Source organism: Mobula hypostoma, chromosome 4 (genome assembly GCF_963921235.1).
Source record: "Mobula hypostoma chromosome 4, sMobHyp1.1, whole genome shotgun sequence".
Taxonomy (NCBI): domain Eukaryota; kingdom Metazoa; phylum Chordata; class Chondrichthyes; order Myliobatiformes; family Myliobatidae; genus Mobula; species Mobula hypostoma.
The window spans coordinates 43577505-43600808 of record NC_086100.1 but is presented as its reverse complement, the minus strand read 5'-3'; the positions used below and the strand labels follow the sequence as shown (position 1 = coordinate 43600808).

General features: G+C 38.3%; 1 protein-coding gene across 8 annotated transcripts in view; it reads right to left on the bottom strand.

Moving 5' to 3' along the window:
* tmem44 (transmembrane protein 44) overlaps positions 1-23304 on the bottom strand; it is a 90754-nt gene that overhangs the window by 44662 nt on the left and 22788 nt on the right. For 5 of the 8 annotated variants that reach the window (XR_010017649.1, XR_010017650.1, XM_063045724.1 and 2 more), the window contains 8 exons: positions 20568-20655; positions 15695-15855; positions 14867-14953; positions 14287-14457; positions 13688-13831; positions 9871-9975; positions 6054-6230; positions 467-499 (listed from right to left, as the gene is read on the bottom strand). Coding sequence is in view for 6 of the 8 variants with exons in the window: in XM_063045724.1 (XP_062901794.1) it covers positions 467-499; positions 6054-6230; positions 9871-9975; positions 13688-13831; positions 14287-14457; positions 14867-14953; positions 15695-15855; positions 20568-20655 (966 nt within the window). In the remaining 2 variants the exon portion in view is untranslated. Of the gene's footprint in view, positions 1-466; positions 500-6053; positions 6231-9870; positions 9976-13687; positions 13832-14286; positions 14458-14866; positions 14954-15694; positions 15856-20567; positions 20656-21722; positions 21966-23304 lie in introns of all 8 variants that reach the window. The other 3 variants (XM_063045730.1, XM_063045726.1, XM_063045727.1) reach the window with 3 other exon arrangements.

The following is a 23304-nucleotide window of genomic DNA, read 5'->3' as shown; positions in this document are numbered from 1 at the left end:
AAACCTAAAACAAGTAAAACCTTCAAATTTTATACATGCTAAAAAGCAAATACTAAAATAGTCCAGAACCTCACTACGATGAAATTTTAAAAATTATGTTTCATGCTTTTATTGAAAAGCTATGAATTTTACCTATATCTACTTTGCAAGCAGTTAGTTATTATGCATTGCTGTTACTTATGAAGAAATGCAAATATGGAATTTCACACAGATGGATGATAAACTATTTTCCCATATTCCTGGACGCACAAATTGCATCTAAGTCGCAGAGTTCATATGCATCACAATAATATCACATAATTAAGCATAAATAGCTTATTTAAGTAAGTAACTTTAATGTGTTGCTAATCAATTTTTTAAGGAAGGAATTAAAGTAATAAAAGCAAAGCTTTCTCATGAACAAATAACACGGAGAAACTGCCTTCTTAGTGAGGTTAGTATCAAGTGCAGTAGTATTAGTTCATACCTGCTCTGAATTTAGGGCCTCCAAGTACTTTTGCTGCAGAATAAAAACAGATCAAAAGATCTAAACAACTACATTTACACTTTTCACTCAGATTCAAAGATTCATATTATAACTAAAATGGAGTATTTTATTAAACAAAGCTGTAACTCAGCATAAAAATGGCTACAGCTCAGTTTATACTGCCACTGGTAAACCATGAGATTAAGACATAAGAATTTTTTAAAGAGTTTGAACTTGAGCAAATCTAATGAATCAAATATTACCCACATTTTATATGTGTACCGAATCTCATTTCCTATTAATTTTCCAGTGTAAAGTATTTATTTTATAAACAAATATTGCAGCAAGAGCCACTGTTCTCTAAGAGAACACATTCAGACACTAGTGAATCTTAATACTTACATTTTTGTAGGTTAATTTCTGATACGCTCATTTATAAACTAACTATGAAGTGCTACTAAAATGTAATGAATATTAATATCAAAAACATTTGGAAGCAAGTTGTACTTTTGTACTTCAAATCAATTTCACTGATTTAAATCAATGAATTATTTTCAAAGATTATTCACTTTTGTATGCAAGTTCCATGCTACATAATTACAATTAACTCTTTCCATCTGCCCACCTCAACTCCCTTATTCGATTCCATTCTCCCATCTTCCTCTGCTGCAGGGGTTCCCAACGATTTTTATGCCATGGACGAATACCATAAGGTAAGGGGTCCATGGACCACAGGTTGAGAGTTTTCTGTCAGATTCCATCAACTGCAGCCCTTTGTTGCCTCCATCTATCATCTCCCAGACTCTCTCACTATTTTCACTCTTCCCTCCTTGATCTATCTGTTATGTCTTCTAACTCCAAAACATAAAACTAATTGGAAGGAAAGCACAGAGAGGCTAGAATGCGAGTCTAACTTTGTTTTAATTTTAAGCAAGGCACACATAAGACACGATGGTGTGATGACTTATGCCATTCACTTACTTCGTACATAATGAATTATTTAAACAACAAAGAATGCTTAATCAAACAATATATTTACAATATTACTGAAATACTAAATACGCAGCATTCCTCCCTGCTTAGCTATAAACTAGCTCGACATAGAATGTATCTCAAATTATATACATACTCTATATATACTGCATACTATATAATACAGCTACTAAATAGACATCCACAGTATAGTAAATTTTAAATTGCCCCACTCAGGCCTAAAGATTTTATCACTTCTGGGGCTTCCTTCTTGATGATCATAGGAGCTGACTCTGAGACAGCTCTGGATACCTTTCTTCTCCTTTTATCAGCTTATCTCTCTGAATCTACTTCTTTTCCAGTCCCTGATTCTTTCTTTCTCTTTATCCCCCTCTTGATCCCTTTCTCAGTTGCCTTTCCTTAACGTTGGTTCTCTCATGATCCCTATCACGGTCTCGCTCACAGTCCGAATTCCAGTCATGCTCTCAATCCCACTCACACTCTCGTCCCCGTAGTTCCCATGTTCCTTCTCTCTTTCACGCCTTCCAGTTCTTTCTCTCGACCTCTTTTCTCCTTTTTCACCTTGTCTTTCTTTTTCTTGCCTTCATTTCTCTTCTAGTTTCTTGTATCTCTGAATTTGCTAATTTTGAGAGATTAGATTAGATTTTGCTTGTCCTCTTCCATTTCCATAGCACTTACGTCATCCTCCTCTTTCTTTTCTTTTATCTTCTTTCTAGGATGTGCATCTTCATCGTGGGAAGGTGCATTTAGTTTTCTGGAGTACTCTCTTATTAATCCTTCTATTCCTCCCTTTATAATCTGATCTCTCCTCCTGGTTATCTGATCCACAACATCATCTGATGAATCCTCTGTTTTCTTATCCCTATTGACTCCATTTTTTTTGGCCTTCCATTCATCTAGCTGGGCTTTGGTCTTTCCAAATACTTTTCCAAAAAATTTTTTGTCTTCCACATGAAGTTCATGCAATAACCTTAATGCACATAGAGGAGATTCTGGTTCTTCATACTCACAATAGATAAACACTTTCAACTTTTCTGAAGCTCCTTGAACTCTCTTCTAAGCCACATTTTGTGAGTAACTGCCTGATTAACATATCAGAAGCTTTCTCAGATAGGTTGCCGACACAAACTGTTGTAGTCAGACCGTTGCTTTCATCACCTCCACAATTGCTCGGAGCAGCATTGTCCTTCCTTGGTTCAATATTCTTTCCAAACAGAGACACAGATGTTGGCACCAAGCCCTGTTTGCCCTCTGTTGGGCAATGGATCAGCATGGAGATAACTGTGGCATTATCCAACACCATTCTTAATTTGCTTGCAAGGAAGGAGGCATGCAAGTGGTGGATAGATCAAGTTGTAGCTGTCTCGCCCAATCGCTGCACCACAATGCTGGCCTTCTTTTTTTTAAACCATATACAAACCCAATGTGGCTTGTTGGTTATTGTACTTCACTGTTATAAATGTCATTTCCACAGGAGTTACTTTTCTCCAGTTTAAGTTCTTAGTTGTAAATCTGCAGGCTTCAGTTCAGTATCTTTGAAATGCAGTTTATACTCATTTTGTGGAATGACTGAAACAGCTGAGCTAGTGTCCAATTCCGTTTTAATTAATGTGCCATTCACTTTTGGTGTAAGCCATTTCCCTTCTCTATTGTTAATTCTCACACTGTAATTCTCAAGCCTACCCAGTCCTGCATCATTCTCATCATTACCAGCTTTTTCATCAACAGCATGCAGTTTAGTGCTTTTTAGAAACTGCTACTTGACTTTATCTTTTTCTCTTCCCTGTGTAGTCCATTTATTTCCACCTGCACAACATGCTGCTTGTATGTGTCTGATTTTATTGCATTTTCTGCAAGCTTCACCTTTAAAAATGCATTGGTCTGATGTATATGAGATGCTGCCACAAAGGTAACACAGTTTGTTCAGCCAGACAGATTTCTGTTTAGATGTTGCAATTTTGTTCATGCTCTCTTTCATTCCTGACTGCAACTCAATTGTGTCTCTGTCTGCTATTTCCATTGATATGGCTATTTCAACTGCTCTTTTAAATGAAAGTTCTGCTTCAGTTAGGAGCTGATTTTGAAAGCTTTCTTGTATGATTCCCCAAACTAAACGATCTCTCAGTGCATCATTAAGCCTATTACCAAACTAACAAAGCTCAGATAGCTTCTTCAATTCAGCCACATAAGCTGAAATGGACTCCCTTGCTTTTGATTCTATTTATGAAACCTAAAGCATTCTGCAACCAACAGTGGTTTTGGTTCTAAATATTCCTGTATTCCTTTCACAATATCAGCAAAGCTCATTTCAGCTGGTTTGGTTGGAGCAATCAAATTTCTAAGCAAACTGTATGTTTTTCCATCCAATGCACCCAGCAAAACTGGTACTTATTTCTCATTGGCTTTTCCATTTGCTTTAAAATACTGCTCAATTAGCTCAGTAAACAGCAGCCAGATATTTTTCGTGCAATAAAACACATCAATCTTTCCTATGTAGCCAGCCATTTCTGCTTTTTAAAAATTTATTTATTATTATAATCACCCAGTACTCACTGTTTATAAACCCAAGAATTTGTCTGTATTCTGCCTCTTTTTTTAAACTCGATCATGCTGTCTCCTTTCCAAAGAAGCACATGCTGTGTTGTTTTATAACTCGGCCATTTCTCCCTTATGAAGAAAGAGTGCTGTGCTTTTTTTTTTAACTTAAACGTCTTACTGCACTTTTTGTTAAAGTTGCATTCCATAATGAATTATTTAAATGGTAAAGAATTCATAATCAACCATGTATTTACAATATTGCTCAAATATTACTGATATATTAAACACACAACCCTATTGCCTCTTCTCACGTGGATCCACGCATCACTTGTAGGCTCTTGTTCCACCCCTTCCCTGTGCCTTTTTTATGCTGGCTATCTCCCCTCTGCCTTTTGGTCCAGATGAAGTCTCAAGCCAAAATACCGACTGTCCATTTCCCTTCACAGATGCTACCTTACCTACCAAGTTTCTTGCTGAAATTAAGCAGCATACGTTGAAAGGAACCCAGCTAACTTTTTGGGTCAGGAATCCTTCCTGACGTCACTTTTGACTTCCATCTTTAATTTCTGCCCATAACTGAAGTCATATATCCTGGGTACTATTGTGGGACTTCTGCAATCTTTCTAAGCCCTTGTCTTTCCTAAAATTCAAACACAGCACAAAAACGTTGCATTACTTCCCTACTTTTGAACTCTATACTTGTATTTGAAAAGCTTAATACATCATTTCATGACTGATTCCTCAGATACTCATGCTCAAGCATTTCCACTTTCATTAAAAAAGTACCTTTTTTTTTAAACTGTCTTTCTTATTTGTTGGACTAAATCATAAAATAGCCAAGCCAATAAAGAAGGCTATTTGGTCCTGAGAGTAATACAATAAGTGCCATTATCCCACCTTATGATAAATTTCATCTACTGTTTATCTGCAATTTGTACCACCCTGTTGCCATTCTCAATGTTTTCTAAATTTCCATGTTCTGTATTCACAACAAACCATCGAAAGAACACATATATCCAGTACATTAAAGTTCATCATTGATTAGAAAACCAATAGACTTAATACCAACACAAAGTGAACACCATTTGCTTAATTTTAGTCTGTTTGCATTTATTTTACCCTATGCCTCTTGTCACTTAACAATATTAATTAAATGCTATTATCCCTTCAGTCACATGGGCTTCAGTCTTTCATTTACTATGCAAAGTGTTTATTTAGAAGACATTTATTTTAAAGATTTATTTTAAGATTGAGTAATAGTTACAAAGTAGATCAAATGAAAAATAATGCATTGTATTCTACTGCATTGATGGTAATTACGAGGGATTAAGATGGTCAATAATAGAAAGTTAATCTAAATATTTGTGTGAATTGGCTAAATAGCAGTTTATATAAAAATCAAAAGCAATACATCTACAATAAAATATCTTACATTAAAAGTAGTGTAAATTTATGTTACATTGGATTACATTCACAAGTTTGTAAAGTAATACGCACATTTACAAGTAATGTAAAATAAAAATGTATTTTTCAAATCAAATATAGTCTATCAGAACAAATTTGCACATTGGAATATGATACAATTTGCTTAAATAGAAATGAGAGCAAAATTAGATTATTTAAATATAAAATAAAATAATTACACAGAATAATTATACTCTTCTCATACTCAAAGAAGAGTTGGAAATGCTCCTGCCTTTGCAGATAAAACATGCAAACGTCATGGTAAAAATTATAATATGAAAGACGTATTTAAACTAGTAAGTTCTACTTGTTATTCAATAAGGTCAAACAATGCAAATCTTAAAAATTCAACTTTACTCTCAATTTCTATTTCCCAAGAAATGCCATCTTCAACAGAAAATGTAAATAGTTTTCGCATAGCCTGGCAAAGATTTTTAACACTACAGTGGTTCCATTACTAAATAATGATGGATAAACTGAACAATGGAAATCTCACATACTAAGTAGTATAGGTGTGAAAAGATTCAAGACAATATTGATGTAATGTTTGTTCATCTTTCAGACTTATTATGGGAACATACATGGTGCTTACCTCAAGTTCAGAGTTTATAGAAGTAGCATCTGATGAACTACATGAAGATACTTTTGCATGAATGACACGCTTGGGAGGATACATTGGAGGATCATGGACAATCAGAGAAGCCATTTTTATTTTTCTCTCAGTACATGTCTGCCCATCTCCAGGTAATCTTTTAACACCAAGTCCAATCTACAGTTATAAACAGGCACAGTGTATATAGCTAAAGACTATCAAAATGAAGATCAGAATTGCAGTTAAAACAAAGCAAATTTTGAAACTAAAAAATTTAATAAAATTTTTTATTTTAAGAGTTTGTATTCCATTTCCACTTTCACCAACTACATGATTAATCTTAACAATAGGTAGATTAAATATACCAAATACCTTTTGTGATTTAAATAATTTCTAATATGGCAAAGTATAAATTTGAGTATTCTGATCTTGTAAAAAGATTTCCTAACTTGATAATACTGTTGATAACTATTAACATATAAATGCCAGAAAATTAACATACTTTTCCAATTTATTGGTTATTGTAATTTATACAAACAGTTTAATTACCAATGTTTCTGAGTAGCTTCATTTATTTGATAAATTCCTAATATCAGAAAGCAATGCATACCAAGAGATGTTTTAACAAAACTTTAATACATGTCACTGTTCATTTAAGTTCTCAAAAAAGAAAACAATCAAAATTTACATAAAATTGTTTTGTGTTTTTTCACAATAAGAGTAATATGCAATATAGCAAAAAATTATCAATAATAAAACAGGAACACATGAAACTACTAGCCCAGATCTTCCAATAACAATAAAATTAGCAACTTAAGTCTGTAAATTCATTTATTTTTCATTCTATTAGCATGATTCATTATATTTTCTTGAATTTGCAAGTACAAGGGCAGGAGTTTGAGATCTGGGGTGGTCTTTTCTGTTCAGTGATTCCATCTGTACTATGGAAATAGTCTTTTAATGAAGATTCAAATTATATTACTCATTCACTTTGTTCCTCCCACTAGGCTAGTCTATTAATGGGATCAAGTAACCTGATTTTATTTCAGAGCAAATGAGTAGAGATTCCATTTGTAAGATGAGCTTCTCCTTTCATCTCTTTGACACATAATTAGTCAAGTACTTCGTTTACAGAAGTCCTGCCATCCAACAAGTAATATTACCAGGACCTCACTAAATGAAAATGGCAAGAATTTTAGTACTGTATATGAAACATGATAAGAATTCAGAAAGGTTCTGCAGTGCTATTCTTTTGCAGGGGGACAAAGAAGTCACAGGAAAATATTAGTTCCTTGTAGTGAAGACATAGACAGGAAGAAGAGGAATTACCCATTGCCTTTGACAGAGAGATCAATCCCTTGAAATTCAGTGTTAAGGTCATTAGTTGCAGGGTTTACGATTCAAGATTGTTCAATGTCATTTCCAGAACACAAGTATAAAGGAGAACAAAATAATTGTTACTCCAGTTCAAATGCAGCATATAAAAAACACAATAAAATAAAGAACATAATACTAAAAAACAATAAATATAAATACATAGCTTGAGTAGATCAATTGATTATACACACCTAGTGAGTGTACAGTCCTGTATACAAGGAAATGATAAAGTAGTGATGGTGGGGTAGGTTAATGCATGGAGGTGTTGATCAGTGTTAGTAGGTGGACATGGAGAGCTACAGCAGAGCTTAGGAAAATATGATTTCAACTAAAGAACTGAGGAGACCTGGGACACAAAAAAAAATGTTCCACTGGTAAACAAACATTCATTTCTGTGATTAATACAGCTTTTGAATTTCACAGCAGGATGTAGCGCTTGACTAAAGTACAGACTCCCGAAAGAGGTTATAACTGGTGTCATTTCCTTAGACACCACCCATAATACACATAAAGAACTTCCTCGTGCTACTGATTTGTGCAGATTCCTCTGACCCCTGACATCTCTAACCATCCCTTCCCAAAAATGTAGCAAACAGTCTTTAATTGCAAACACTCCCCAGCAGTGAAAGAATGCTGATTGAATTGCCTTACTAAGAGCTTTTTTCTGAAGAGCAGAGCTGCAAGGAAAGGTGGGGATTCTTACACCTGCTCCTCTGAGAACTAAACTGCATTATGTGTGTAAGCGCCCAAGTACTCAAGGTTGTATACACAGCCCCTGTTCTAATTACACACTCATGGCTGTGTGACTAAGCACAGCTTCAATACCATCTTCAAATGTGCGGAAAACTCCACTGCTGTTGGATGAATCACAGGTGCTGATGAGTCAGTTTACCAGAGTGAGACGGGTCACCTGGTTAAGTGGTGCTGCAACAGTAGCAAAAGCAAAGCTAAAGAGCTGATTGTGGACTTTAGGGAGGGGAAGGAGAGCAAACATGTCAGTCTACATTGAGTAATCGACAGTGGGGAGTGCCTGCAGTTTTAAATTCCTGGGAAGTAACGTATCAGATTATCTGTCCTGGCCCAGTACATAAGGAATGCATGCCAACATCTTTGCATTCTTAGGAGGTTAGGGAGATTCAGTTTATCATCAAACACTCTAACAAACTTCAAAAGAAGGGCTCCTGAGAGTACCCTGACCAGCTACATCATGGTCTGGTATGGCAATTTGAATGTGCAGGAAGGGAAGAAGTTTCAGAGAATAGTACACTCTGTCCAATACATCCAAGGCACATCCTTGTCCACCACTGGTAGTACCTCTAGAAACACTATAGAAGAAGAAGAATTTCAGAGCTGTATACTTTGATGATAAATGAACTCTTGAACCTTTGAACTTCCTAAAGAATGCAATATTCCACCCAAGATACCCAGCATCTGGACCATGCCACTTTTTTGCAGCTACCATTAGGCAGGAGGTGCAAAGTCTAAAGTCCAACACTACCAGATTCAAGAACAGCCACTTCCCTTCAACCATCTGGCTCTTGAATCAACTGGCAAAACCCTAATCAATATGGTCTTACAGCACTATGAACATTTTGATCATCTACAGTACTTTGGATTAACTTAACTTTATTGTAAAAAAATGTATACAGTTTATGTGTAATTTTGTTCTTCTTGTGAATGCTGCTTATATAATCTTGCCTGAATTAGAGCGCATGGCTTATGAGGGAAGGTTTACTAGATGATAAGAGGGATGGAGAGAGTAGATAACCACAGACTTTTTCCTGGGGCGAAATGGCAAATAATGAGGGGACATAATTTGAAGGAGATTGGAGGAAAGTATAAGGGAGGGGGGAATGCTAGAGATAGTTGTTTTTTTTACATAGAGTGGTAGGTGTTACAAACATGCTGCAGTGGGTGGTGGTAGAAACAGATATATGTGGGGCATTTAAGAGGCTCTGAGGTGGATGAGAGGAAACTGGAAGACTTTGGGAAGTAAGTGGTGGATTGATCTTAGGAGCAGGTTAAAGGGTTGGGACAACATTGTGCGACATGAGACTTGTAGAGTGCTGTACTCTTCTATGTTTTATATGACTGTGATGCTGCTGCAATTAAGATTCTCGTTTCACCTCTGCGATACAAAAAACTTGGACCTGTATGTGTTTTGAAACTGGTAGTAATGAATTTCTCGGTATTATTTTTATAAATCATTTTAAAACAGCATTTGAGAGATTGCTAATGACATTTTAATGGCATAAAAATGGTGCAGAAAAAATTCTCCAGAACATCCTCTCTTTTCAAAGGTACCAATAATATGAATCTATTCAATTAATTTGCATACAGTAAAACCTGAGCCTGTTATAGAAACAATTAAACAGTGGGGTAACAAACGAATCGACCAACATTTTTCAGGCACAGGTATTTTGTTGCATTATTTCTTTACCTCTTGTACTGGTTCAATGCTCAGATCCATATAGTGACCTATTTCTGCCATCTTACGTAGATATCTGTTGTTCTGAGGTATGTTCAGTGGCACCCAGTCCATGCTCTAAAAGGAATCATTTATAAGATTATTTAATTCCATTCTGACTCCAAACTGTAATCACTAAAGGAGTCAAATTATATTTACAATGCCACAAAAAATAATGAAACTCCTTAAAAATTAGAAGAAATAAAAATCACTAAAATACATGAAATTATTTAAAATCCCCACTGTTAACACTTCTTGAGTTACTCTTTGTCCACAAAACATAGAAAACCTACAGCACAATACAGGCCCTTTGGCCCACAAAGTTATGCCAAACATGTCCCTATCTTAGAAGTTACTAGGGTTACCCATAGCCCTCTATTTTTCTAAGCTCCACGTACCTATCCAAAAGGCTTTTAAAAGAGCCTATCATATCCACCTCCACCACCATTGCCAGCGGCCCATTCCACGCACTCACCACTCTCTACGTAAAAAACTTACCCCTGACATCTCCTCTGTACCTACTCCCCAGCACCTTAAACCTGTGTCCTCTTGTGGCAGCCATTTCAGCCCTGGGGAAAAGCCTCTGACTATCCACATGATCAATGCCTCTCATCATTTTATACACCTCTATCAGGTCACCTCTCATCCTCCATCGCTCCAAGGAGAAAAGGCCGAGTTCACCCAACCTGTTTTCATAAGGCATGCTCCCCAATCCAAGCAACATCCTTGTAAATATCCTCTGCACTCTTTCTATGGCTTCCACATCCTTCCTGTAGTGAGGCGACCAGAACTGAGCACAGTACTCCAAGTGGGGTCTGACCAAAGGAAAATCATCCATTGTCTGGGCTAACATCTTACATAAAGGCATAGTTCAGGGCATAGAGTCAGCATCAGACTATGAACATCTTCAGCACGTAATCACACATAAAAGCAAAAAACAAAACCTGGGGATACTCAGCAGGTCAGTCAGTAACTGCGAGAGGGAAACAAAATAAAATTTCAAAATCAGTTACCCTTCATCATATAGGTTAAAAAACTGAAAAGGCGGTCTTGTTTTTGCTACTCCAAAGCTGCTTAGTGTCCCCAGTATATTCTGATTTAATTTCAGATTTCCAGCACCTGCAGCTTTTTGTGCTTTTTAAGTCTAACTATTTCTCATTAGCGACAGCATTGTTAAATTTGTCATCTTGAATATCCTGAAGGTTGTCATTGATCACAAGCCTAACTGGACCAGAAATTCCATGGCAAGAAGAGCAAGCAAGAGGCCAAAGGAATAATTTCCTGACTCCCTACAGTATTTCCTTTACCTACTAATGAAAAGATGGGAACGTAATATAATACTTACCTTGGTTAATGCAATACCAATAATATTCAAGCTAGACACCAGCTTAATCATTTGCACAGCCATGGCTGCAAGTGTGTATCAACAGGATGTACTGTAACAACTTGCTGAAACTTTTTGTCTTCCATCATCTCAAAGAAAGGAGGTGAACACCTACCACATTGAGTCGGCACGGTAGCATAGTGGTTCTCACAACCAGCAACCAGGGTTCAATTCCCGCTGCTGCCTGCGAGAAGTTGGATGTTCTCCCTGGGTCCCTGCGGGTTTCCTCCAACTGCTCCAGTTTCCTCCCACAATCCAAAGACATACCAGTTGGTAGGTTAATTGGTCATTGTAAATTGTCCAGTGATTAGGCAAGGGTTAAATCAGGGGAACTGCTGGTGATCCGGCTCGAAGGGCTGGAAGGGCTTATTCCACACTACATTTCAAAAAATTTTAAAAATATTCCTTTCCCTTTTATGGCAAGGTTTCTCAGGTGGAGTGAAGAAAGGTAGCCTTTGTTCCTGGAAGAGTTTAATAATGGGAGCAGTTGCGTATCCCAGAATTTGAGGTTATTAATAATTCCCTGGGAATAATTCAAACAAAATACGTGATTCTGTTCTGTGCATACTAACTGAGCTGTTCACAAAGGTGACTTGCTGATGCATTAATATACCAATAGCAACATTTGTGCAAACAATAAGATGGGCATGATGGATCGAATAACTGCAACAAATCATCATGCTCCCTACTGCTATTGCTAATAATAATTAGTGAAGACAACTGGTTAGTCTATCCAGACAAGAAAACCTTAGTGCAGCTGTGCACTACAGTTGGCGTCCCCAAAACAAGTCTGGAGGCAACAAGTAAGATAAATGCTCCAGTGAGTATAATGATCAGGCTTTTCCAGGAGAGAACTTAGAACACAGAACAGTAGGCCCACCATGTCTGCACTAACCATGGTGCCAGTCTAATTAATCCCATCTGTCTACATATGGTCTGTATCCCTCAATTCCCTGTCTCCTTGTGCATCTGTCTAAATGCCCTTGTAGGTCACTATCATATACCGTATGTTTCCACCTCCCCTGTCAGTATGTTCCAGGCACCTACCTCTCTTTGTGTAAAAAAAAAACTTGCCTCACATATCTCCTTCAAGCTTTTCCTCTTTCATCTTAAACCTAGGCCTTCGAGTGTTAGAGTTTTCTGGAAAAAAGACTATCCATCTGTACTTTCCATAAACTCTTCAATCAGGTCATCCGTCAGCCTCCAGTGCTTCAAACAAGGGGGCAGACAGTAGCGAAGCAGTTAGCACAATGCTATTAAAGCACCAGCAATTGGAAGACTGGGGGTTCTATTCCCACTGCCGTCTGTAAGGAGTTTGTACATTCTCCCCATGACCACAGGATTTTCTCTGGGTGCTCAGGTTTCCTCCCACACTCCAGAAAGACGTAGGGCTCAGGTTAATAAATCACGGGTATGCTAACGTTGGCACCAGAAGCATAGTTGCCCCCAGCACATCACAAACGATGATGCAAATGACGCAACATATCTTTATCTTTAAGTCTGCCCAACCTCTGTCACTGAAACACTCCAATCCAGGGAACATCCTAGCAAGCCTTTTCCATAGCCTCCACATCCTCACTATAACTGGGTGACCAGAACTGAATGCAATGCCTCACCAGGGTTTTGTGAAACCTGCAGCACAACTTCCTAACTCTTGAACTCAGGGCCTCAACTAATAAAGCAAGCATATTCTGAACTCTCCACATTCTTCCTATAAAGTGGCAACCGGAACTGCATGCATACTCCAAATGTGAACTAATCAAAGATTTATTCAGTTGCAAGACAACTTGCCAACTTTTATTCTCAAAGGGAGTTCATGAATGGGAAGTCCATTCAGATTTTTGCACCACATTGCTACAGGTGACTGAGATTGAAGTGAAGTACATAATTCATACATCCTTGGATTGGAAAAGTTGCTGCAGTTTCCCAACTTTTCTTTCCAAATAAATTTCATTCCTAACAGTTTGGTTTTCAGTGAGCATGGACATACTTTTCTTCGTCACCTCATTGATAATATTGTCCTCAGGGCTAAGATGACTATAAAATACGTGGTGGTCTGGTGACAATGCAAAAATCTACAACAGCCTCCCATTTAAATGCACTTCAAGTAGATTCAAGGTAGTTATACTTGGCTTATTACTCCATGTACTAGATGTAGCCTTCTGCTAATAGCCACACTCATCAGTTCTTTAATAGGTACAACTGCTACGTGTCACCTGTATGCCGTCCATGTAAAATTGTTAATAAGATGCTTATGGTAGCAAGATAAAGTCAACTGAGGGAAAGTATCAGTTGCAGCTTAGTTCATAATATTCTTGCCTTGAGGAAAGTAAACTAATGTTAATCAGTGTAATAAACAAATAATTATTAATTGAATGGGAGAAATCATATTTGTTATCATAGTACCTGCGTGTTAGCTTGAAGCTCGTCTTCTTCCACATTTTGTTCAGATGTTTTCAAGAGAGAGATTGTATCAGGTTCCACCACCATCTCCAAACCCCATTGTTGACGAGTAATTTGATTTTTCAGCAAACATAATAGGTACAGTATCTTGTTGAATATGGTTAAAAAAAGTAAATCAAATTTGTGATTACCTCCCTCCGGTTTCCTCCTCCTTCCCTTTCTTCCATGGTTCACTGTCCTATCAGATTCCTTCTTCTTCTGCCCTTTACCTCTTCCACCTATCCCCTCCCAGCTTCCTACTTCAGCCCCCTCCCCTGGACACTTTTATTTAAATTTTGTCAACAGATTTAGGTTGCATTGAAGAATACTATATCACTATCTCTCTTCTCAGGATTAGGCAAAAGGATTGCTAAAATATCATATAGGTCATTTCTGCAAAACAAAATGTGACACCAAATGGTTGGAAAAATAAAATGAACCAAGTATATATCTGTAGTTTTTTTTAAAAGTACAGTTCATATTCTAAATCAAGATGTTCTAACATATCTGATTCCAAGTTTCTAGATCTGATGAAGCAACAACAAACCATTTTTAAAGGATACAGAGACATCTAGAGTTGCACCACCGAGATAGATAAGCAGCCAAGGCAAAGCTTTTAGGATTAAAGCAGGGATTTTCTCTTGGGATAGAATGGCAACAGCATATAAAACACTTGCCACCATTGTGAAGATCACAACGGATTGCTGGAGACTGCCTTCAATCTTCCCCCTAACCTGAAATTTAGTTGGGAGAAAAAAAGACATTTAATAGTCTGTATCATAAAATACTTCCACTGAAAAGCGAAAGATGGGAAACATTGTTCAACAGAAATCAGCTGATGTTTCTGATACAAAAGAGAACAGAATCAGAAGCAAGTTTTTTACCACTGACATGTACACTTATCAGCCTTTGAACAACTGTATCTTAAAAGGAAATTACCCTCAATGAAAGTAAACAATTTCATCCGTTATAAAAAAAACTACTCAAAGTTATAGAAAAAGATACAGCCACTGCATTTAGCATGATAACATGTGCAACTATATTATTAAGCAGTATTTATTTAGCAATCCCAGCATAACTTTTTATGAAAAACAAAAATCAAAGATTTTTATTTTTTATTTCCAACCAGCAGCTCCTACTTACTGCCTTGGAAATTATAGGAAGCTTTGATGTCCAGCCAATGAAAATTGCAATCACTCCCAGTACATAGCCAATGGTTTCTGTGCCATCCTAGAAAAAAAGTGGACATAAATGAAAACTGATTTTAAAGGATAATAAATAAACATTATATTAACAGATGAAAATTAAGCCAAACTTAAATGAAATCTCTTAAGAACCTGCGTCAGACTAATGTCAACATAAAGCTGGCCGGTAGTATAGTGGCATCAGCTCCAGACTTTGAGGTGAGTAGTCCCAGGCTCGAAACCAGCTAGCTCCATGCATGCTTTCCATCCATGCTGGACTGAGCATTGAACTGGCAACTCGGCCTCGTAAAAAACAGACAAATGCTAAAGAAATGGCAAGGTTTCTGCCCAATGCGTCACAAGGTGTGGAGAGGAACAACAGCAACGTCAACAGAGGGTCGCAGAGTCAGGGTGCATAGAAATATGACCAACAGATACATGCTGATCGGTAAATACCTATCACACTGATCCTAGTTGGTCTAACGTTGGGGATTCGGTTCTTATCAAGATACATCTTAAGTGTGCAAGTGCCTGCTAGAATGAGTTCCATTTGAGCATCTGGCATGGTTCCAGAGCTGGGCAATCAATGAAAGCAATGTTGTTCCTCCAAATTCTCCTTTAGACCTTTAAGATACAAGCTTAGTAACTGTATGACATCATGTAAAATTGAAAGCAGTTAACGAGAGATTGGATTTTCTTTTCAGAATTGCTACTTCCATGCTTACACCAGAGTGAGAGGTATCTATTTAGATTAAGCAAACAGCTTGAAGGCATCTTCAGTACTTACCTCAGGTAATGTGGAAAGTAACTTCCGCCTTGGTCCATGAAAATCCACTTGAGCAATAGGAGACGGCCAAAAGAAGTAACTTGTGCTGATAACAAAAGGCAGGCAAACTATGAGTAAAGCAGTTCTTCTTCTTCCTCTTCTTTTCTTGTGTCTCAATAGTTCTGGGTACAGGAAACAATATGAGAAAGTTTAGAATGTTTCTGTACAATCAAAGCCCTAATACAGGATAAAATGCGCAAGTGTGGTAAGACCATTTGCACAACTAGAAATCAATGCAATTGCATCTAGAAGCCGTAGGGAAAATCTTCTGCCTTGATTTGGCTGATTTTTTTAAAAAATTCTATTATTGTCTTACTCAGAAGTCTATCCTGTAGCAGTGATGACTGTAGGTTTTTGTAAATAAAATGGCAGAGGCGTTTAAGTTTAAGGTAAATCATAACAACACCTTTATTGTCAACAAAACAATGAACATATAGTGAGATAAACAACTTCACAGCATGATGTCACCGCGTCAGACTAGCCGCTTAAAGTGAACCCCAACTCAAGTGTCAGTGGTTGTAAATTACGCATATGTTTCCATCCTTAATATATCCCTAAATGACATCTCTGATAGAACAGATACATTTAACTATTATATAATTATTTATCATCACACCAGGTTCTTTATAATATAGAATTGTTTTAGAAAATAAACTTCCTCGGAATGTTTTTTCTACTTGCTTACTTGTTCACTATGCAGTAATATATTTAAATTATTTGAAATATAACTTCAGATGTCAGTTAAAAATCAAACAGGCAAATTTTTGATTTAATTTTCAGAGCTTAATAGTTCTCTCAGAAAATTTACAGGTTTCAAAATATCATCCTAATTTCACATTTTTAGTAGCAAATAGGATTTCACTAAGAGCTTACAGCAGTCTATATTCTACAGTTCCATTATCTTGATAGAATAAAGGGCTATTATTTCCAAGTACATACTGTACATGAAAAGGTATTCATACACTCAAATTAGAGTGAAATGATTTGCAAAGAGATGATGACAAGCCAAAGTGTCAACGAATGACACGGGAAATACATCAGTTCAACAAGATGTACAACCCTTCTGAGCATTAATCTAATGGCTCTTTGCAATGATGATGCAGAAATATGCAGTGGCAGTTTTGGCCATAATAAATACTTCCGCAATACTTGGTTATGTCATTTGAAAGCCTCATCTGAGAATGTAGATAAAATGTTCAAGACATATTATGAGCTCAGAGCGTGGATCAGTACTTGGAGATATGATATGGTGACCTTACAGAGACTTGGATGGCTCAGGGGCAGGAATGGTTACTTCAAGTGCCGGGTTTAGATGTTTCAGAAAGGACAGGGAGGGAGGCAAAAGAGGTGGGGGCATGGCACTGTTGATCAGAGGTAGTGTTACGGCTGCAGAAAAGTTGGACACCATGGAGGGATTGTCTACGGAGTCTCTGTGGGTAGAGGTTAGGAACAGGAAGAGGTCAATAACTTTACTGGTTGTTTTTTTTTAATAGGCTGCCCAATAGTAACAGGGATATCGAGCAGCAGATAGGGAAACACATCCTGGAAAGGTATAATAATAACAGAGATGTTGTGATGGGAGATTTTAATTTCCCAAATATCAATTGGCATATCCCTAGAGCAAGGGGTTTAGATGGGGGGGGGGGAAATGTTTGTTAGGTGTGTCCAGGAAGGTTTCTTGACACAATATGTAGATAAGCCTACAAGAGGAGAGGCTGTACTTGATTTGGTATTGGGAAATTAACCTGGTCAGGTGTCAGATCTCTCAGTGGGAGAGTATTTTGGAGATAGTGATCATAATTCTATCTTCTTTACAATAGCATTGGAGAGAGATAGGAACAGACAAGTTAGAAAAGCATTTAATTGGGGTAAAGGGAATTATGAGGCTATCAGGCAGGAACTTGGAGGCTTAAATTGGAAACAGATGTTCTCAGGGAAAAGTACGGAAGAAATGTGGCAAATATTCAGGGGATATTTGTGCGGAATTCTGCATAGGTACATTCCAATGAGACAGGGAAGTTACGGTAGGGTACACAAACCATGGCGTACAAAGGCTGTAATAATTCTAGTCAAGAAGAAAAGAAAAGCTTACAGAAGGTTCAGAGAGCTAGATAATCTCAGAGATCTAGAAGATTATAAGGCTAATAGGAAGGAGTTTAAGAAGGAAATTAAGAGAGCCAGAAGGGGCCATGAGAAGGCCTTGGCGGGCAGATTAGGAAAAACCCCAAGGCATTCAACAAGTATGTGAAGAGCAAGAGGATAAGATGTGAAAGGATAGGACCTATCAAGTGTTTCAGTGGGAAAGTGTGTATGGAACTAGAGGAAATAGCAGAGGTACTTAATGAATACTTTACTTCAGTATTCACTATGGAAAAGGATCTTGGTGATTGTAGTGATGACTTGCAGCAGACTGAAAAGCTTGAGCATGTAGATATTAAGAAAGAGGATGTGCTGGAACTTTTGGAAAGCATCAAGTTGGATAAGGTGCCGGAACTGTATGAGATGTACCCCAGGCTACTGTGAGAGGTGAGGGAGGAGATTGCTGAGCCTCTGGTGATGATCCTTGCATTATCAATGGGGATGGCAGAGGTTCCGGAGGATTGGAGGGTTGCGGATGTTGTTCCTTTATTCAAGAAAGGGAGTAGAGATAGATCAGGAAATTATAGACCAGTGAGTCTTACCTCAGTGGTTGGTAATTTGATAGAGAAGATCCTGAGAGGCAGGAATTATGAACATTTGGAGAGGTATGATATGATTAGGAGCAGTCAGCATGGCTTTGTCAAGGGCAGGTCATGCATTATGAGCCTGATTGAAGTTTTTGAGGATGTAACTAAACACATTGATGAAGGAAGAGCAGTAGGTGTAGTGTATGTGGATTTCAGCAAGGCATTTGATAAGGCACCCCATGCAAGGCTTCTTGAGAAAGTAAGGAGGCATGGGATCCAAGGGGACATTGCTTTGTGGATCCAGAACTGGCTTGCCCACAGAAGGAAAAGAGTGGTTGTAGACGGGTGATATTCTGCATGGAGGTTGGTCACCAGTAGAGTGCCTCAGATCTGTTCTGGGACCCCTACTCTTCGTGATCTTTATAATTGACCTGGATGAGGAAGTGGAAGGATGTGTTAGTACTTTTGCTGATGACGCAAAGGTTGGAGGTGTTGTGGATAGTGTGGAGGGCTGTCAGAAGTTACAGCAGGACATTGATAGGATGCAAAACTGGGCTGAGATGTGGCAGATGGAGTTCAACCCAGATAAGTGTGAAGTGGTTCATTTTGGTAGGTCAAATATGATGGCAGAATCTAGTATTAATGGTAAGACTCTTGGCAGTGTGGAGGATCAGGGAGATCTTGGGGTCCGAGTCCATAGGACACTCAAAGCAGCTGTGCAGGTTGACTCTGTGGTTAAGAAGGCGTACAGTGTATTGGCCTTCATCAATCTTGGACTTGAATTTAGGAGCCGAGAGGTCATGTTGCAGCTATATTGGACACTGGTCAGACCCCACTTGGAGTACTGTGCGCAGTTCTGGTCATCTCACTACAGGAAGGATGTGGAAGCCATAGAAAGGGTGCAGAGGAAATTTACGAGGATGTTGCCTGGATTGGGGAGCATGCCTTATTAGAATAGGTTGAGTGAACTCGGCCTTTTCTCCTTGGAGCGACGGAGGATGAGAGGTGACTTAATAGAGGTGTATAAGATGATGAGAGGCATTGATTGTGTGGATAGTCAGAGGCTTTTCCCAGGGCTGAAATGGTTGCCACAAGAGGACACAGGTTTAAGATGCTGGGGAGTAGGTACAGAGGAGATGTCAGGGGTAAGTTTTTTACTCAGAGAGCGGTGAGTGCGTGGAATGGGCTACCGGCAATGGTGGTGGAGGAGGATATGATAGGGTCTTTTAAGAGACTTTTAGATGGGTACATGGAGCTTAGTAAAATAGAGGGCTATAGGTAAGCCTAGTAATTTCTAAGGTAGGGACATGTTCGGCACAACTCTGTGGGCCGAAGGGCCTATATTGTGCTGTAGGTTTTCTATGTTTCTATGACATAACACAAAATCTAACAATACAAAAAGGGGCCTTTTGATCCAGTGGGATTAAATTTGTTCCATTTCAGAAACCTTCTGCCTTCCATCTCATCCTGTCTACATACCATTCTATTCTTTACCCCCTCATGTATGGATCTAGTTTCTACTTAATGTCAATTATATCTTTCCATGTCATCCCCATATAACAAGCTCTGCATTCTCTACACCCTGCGGATAATGTTTTTCTTCTGAATTCCAGTCTTGTTAGTCCAGTCTCTACATGGCAACAAAAAATTAAGAGCTTAAAGGATGTACTCAAGGGTTTTTGATATATTCATTTTTTATGTACTTTCAACATTTTTCTGCTTTCAAAGGATTCTACAATTTATTAATTAAACAATGCAATGTAAAGTAATAATAATATTGTTTACCTGAGTGATTGGTTAGATAGGAATTACAATATTGCCTCTAAGGCTAGGTAAATTTAAGAGGAATTATGGGGGTCAGGGAGAAGATGCAGAAAATATTCAAAAAACAAAGAAAAATAAGATCAATTTTTAATCACAGGTGTTTAAGAATAAATCTAATGGTGAAATGAACTGGGATAAGAAAATGGGATTATGAGAGTCATCAAAGGCAGAATGGATTGCTCTTGTATAACATATGAACAATATGAAGAGAAAAAAATTGTAATTGCCAACAGTTAATTAGCAATCAGTTTCACAGAATCATAGCAATGATACACTGATCTTGCAGATCTTTCCTCCCAAAAATTCAGACAATGTACTGGGCTTCTGGCAACACATTATTCTACCTGATTTTGATCTGGAACCACACACAGGAAACAGAATTAGCACGAAATAGACAATATCCACTGCTGCCATATAAGCTGCTGTAAAAACCTGGAAACAGATCAAAATATAAAACATTAGCTACTTCGAAAGAACGATTCACTTCTGTGCATTCTGGATGTTGTTCTGTCTAATCATCTTATGCCCAGTCTAATCTTCTAAAGGATGCAAGTGTCCTCTGCTGGCAGGATCCTATGTGAAGTGAATGCTGAGCAAACACAAATAAATTCCTCAAAGAGAAAGAACCCACAAGCATTACTTTGTGCCTGAGTAATGACATTTTATTTTTGGAATGCATTATACTGAGAGTTGATGCAAAATTATTTAAGTGTAGTCTATTTAAACTGTGCAAATTTGGAGGGAATTTGAAAATTGTATCTTGATCTGGATGGACTCATCAGATGAGTGAGTGATGGTGGAGATCTAACAATACCTTAATCCATAGTGAACAAAAGTTCATCTATTGGACAGTTTGCCTTTATTTAATCCAACTTTCAACAGTATATGCCAAGTCTGATGAAGAAATCTGTTGAAACTTTGTGTCCTTATTTTCATATGCATGCCAGGAACCTGAGTGATTGAGCCCAAGCCAGTAGGATATAGACTTCTATATGCAGTCAACCGGGTCACAATTTGCGTAACTTTTCCTTTTTTTTAAAGCATGGATTAAGTCTTTGATAGATCGCCACCATCATTCCACTTATTAAATGTCTCCACCCAGACCAAGATACAAATCTCAGATTCTAATTGCACAGTTCAATTAGATTGATGCTGCGCCCTCAAGGGAGACACTATTTTAAATCTCAGTTAGCAATTAAGATCAGACACCATCAAAAATGGATATGTCATTAAACATTGGAAGTAGAGACCATAGAATAGTACAGTGCACGATATTGAGCCAAACTACATAAACCCACTCCACAATCAGTCTCGTGCTTCCCTCCCATGCAGCACATAATTCTTCTTTTTTTCTGCACCCATGTGCCTGTCTAAGAGTCTCTTAAGTGTCCCTATTGTATTAGCCTCTACCATCGTCCCTGTAATGTGTTCCAAGCACCCATCACTTTCTGTCTAAAAACCCTACATCTGTCATTCCCCCTAAACTTTCCTCCACTCACCTTAAACTGATGTGCTCTGGCATTTGCCATTGGCACCCCGCCACCCTAGGGAAAAAGGCACTGGCTGTCCGCTCCGTCTTGTTCGTCCATGATGTGTTGTGTCGTATGACATGTGTGAGCATGCTCTTTCCATCACCATGATTGTTCTTGGCAATTTTTTCCAAAGAAGTGGTTTGCCACTGCCTTCTTCTTTACAAGACAGGTGATCCCGTCTGTTATCAATTCTCTTCAGAGATTGTCTACCTGGCATCAATGGTTGCAAAATCAGGACTTGTGATGTGCACCAATTGCTCACATGAACATCCACCACCTGCTCCCATGGTTACACGTGACACCGTTCAGGGGGCTAACCAGGTGCTACACCTTTAACAAGAGTGACCTGCAGGCTAGTGGACGGAAGGAACGAATTACACCTCCTTTGGTGGAGGCGTACCTCAAACCCGCCACTCCATCTATGCCTCTCACAATCTTATACATCTCTGTCAAGTCTCCTCTTACCCTCCATCACTTGAAAAAGAAAAGCCCGGCTCACTCAACTTTCCCTAAGGTATGTCCTCAAATCCGGTAATCATCCTGATAAATCTCCTCTGTGCCCTCTGGGAAGTTTCCACATCCTTCCCATATTAAGGCAACCAGAACAGAACACAGTAGCCAAGTATTGTCCAACCACAGTTTTATTGGGCTGTAACTTAACCCCACAGCTCTTGAACTCAACTGCTCAACTAATAAAAGCCAACACACCGTAGGCCTTCTTAACTACCCTTTTGGGCTTGTGCAGCAACTTCAGAGAATCTACAGACTTGCCCCCCCCCAAAGGTCCCTCTGTTCCTCCAGACCACTAAGAATCTTGCCTTAAACCTTGTACTCTGACTTCAAATTCAATCTTCCAGACTGTATCACCTCACACTTTTCCAAACTGAACTGCATCCTCGCAATTCTGCATCCTGTCTATAAACTGTTGTAACCTGCAACCTTTCACTCTATCCATGACACCACCAACCTTTGTGACATCTGTAAATTTACTAACCTGCCCTACCACTTCCTCATCTAAGTCATTTATAAAACTAACAAAAAGTAGGGGTCCCAGGAAAGACCTCTGTGGAACACCCCTATACACCAACCTCCAAGCAGAATACGTTCCATCTACAACCACCACTGCGGACTATGGACAAACCAATTCCAAATCCATGCTGCCAAGTTTCCATGGATCCCATGCCTCATGACTTTCTGGAAGCGTAAACGTAACTTTGCTGGATCAAATAACGACAGCACAGAAAAATCGTTACTTATCTTTTCACCCGTTTATTTCTTCGAGCTCAGCCGCCGAGTGAACTTGGACCCAACATCAGGGGGAGAATCTTTCTCATCTCCCCAGCAGTTCTACAAGTTCACTGCCTGATGTCAGAATTGTCTGAAGTTATAAGGCCACCGATACAAAAGAACAATCAGTTTGTTAACTATTCCGGCTAAGTCAATGGACTATTGATACAAAGAACAATCAGCATAATAACCATTCCAGACAAGTCAATGGACTATTGATACAAAAGTACAATCAATTTATTAGACACTCCAGCCACCTTAA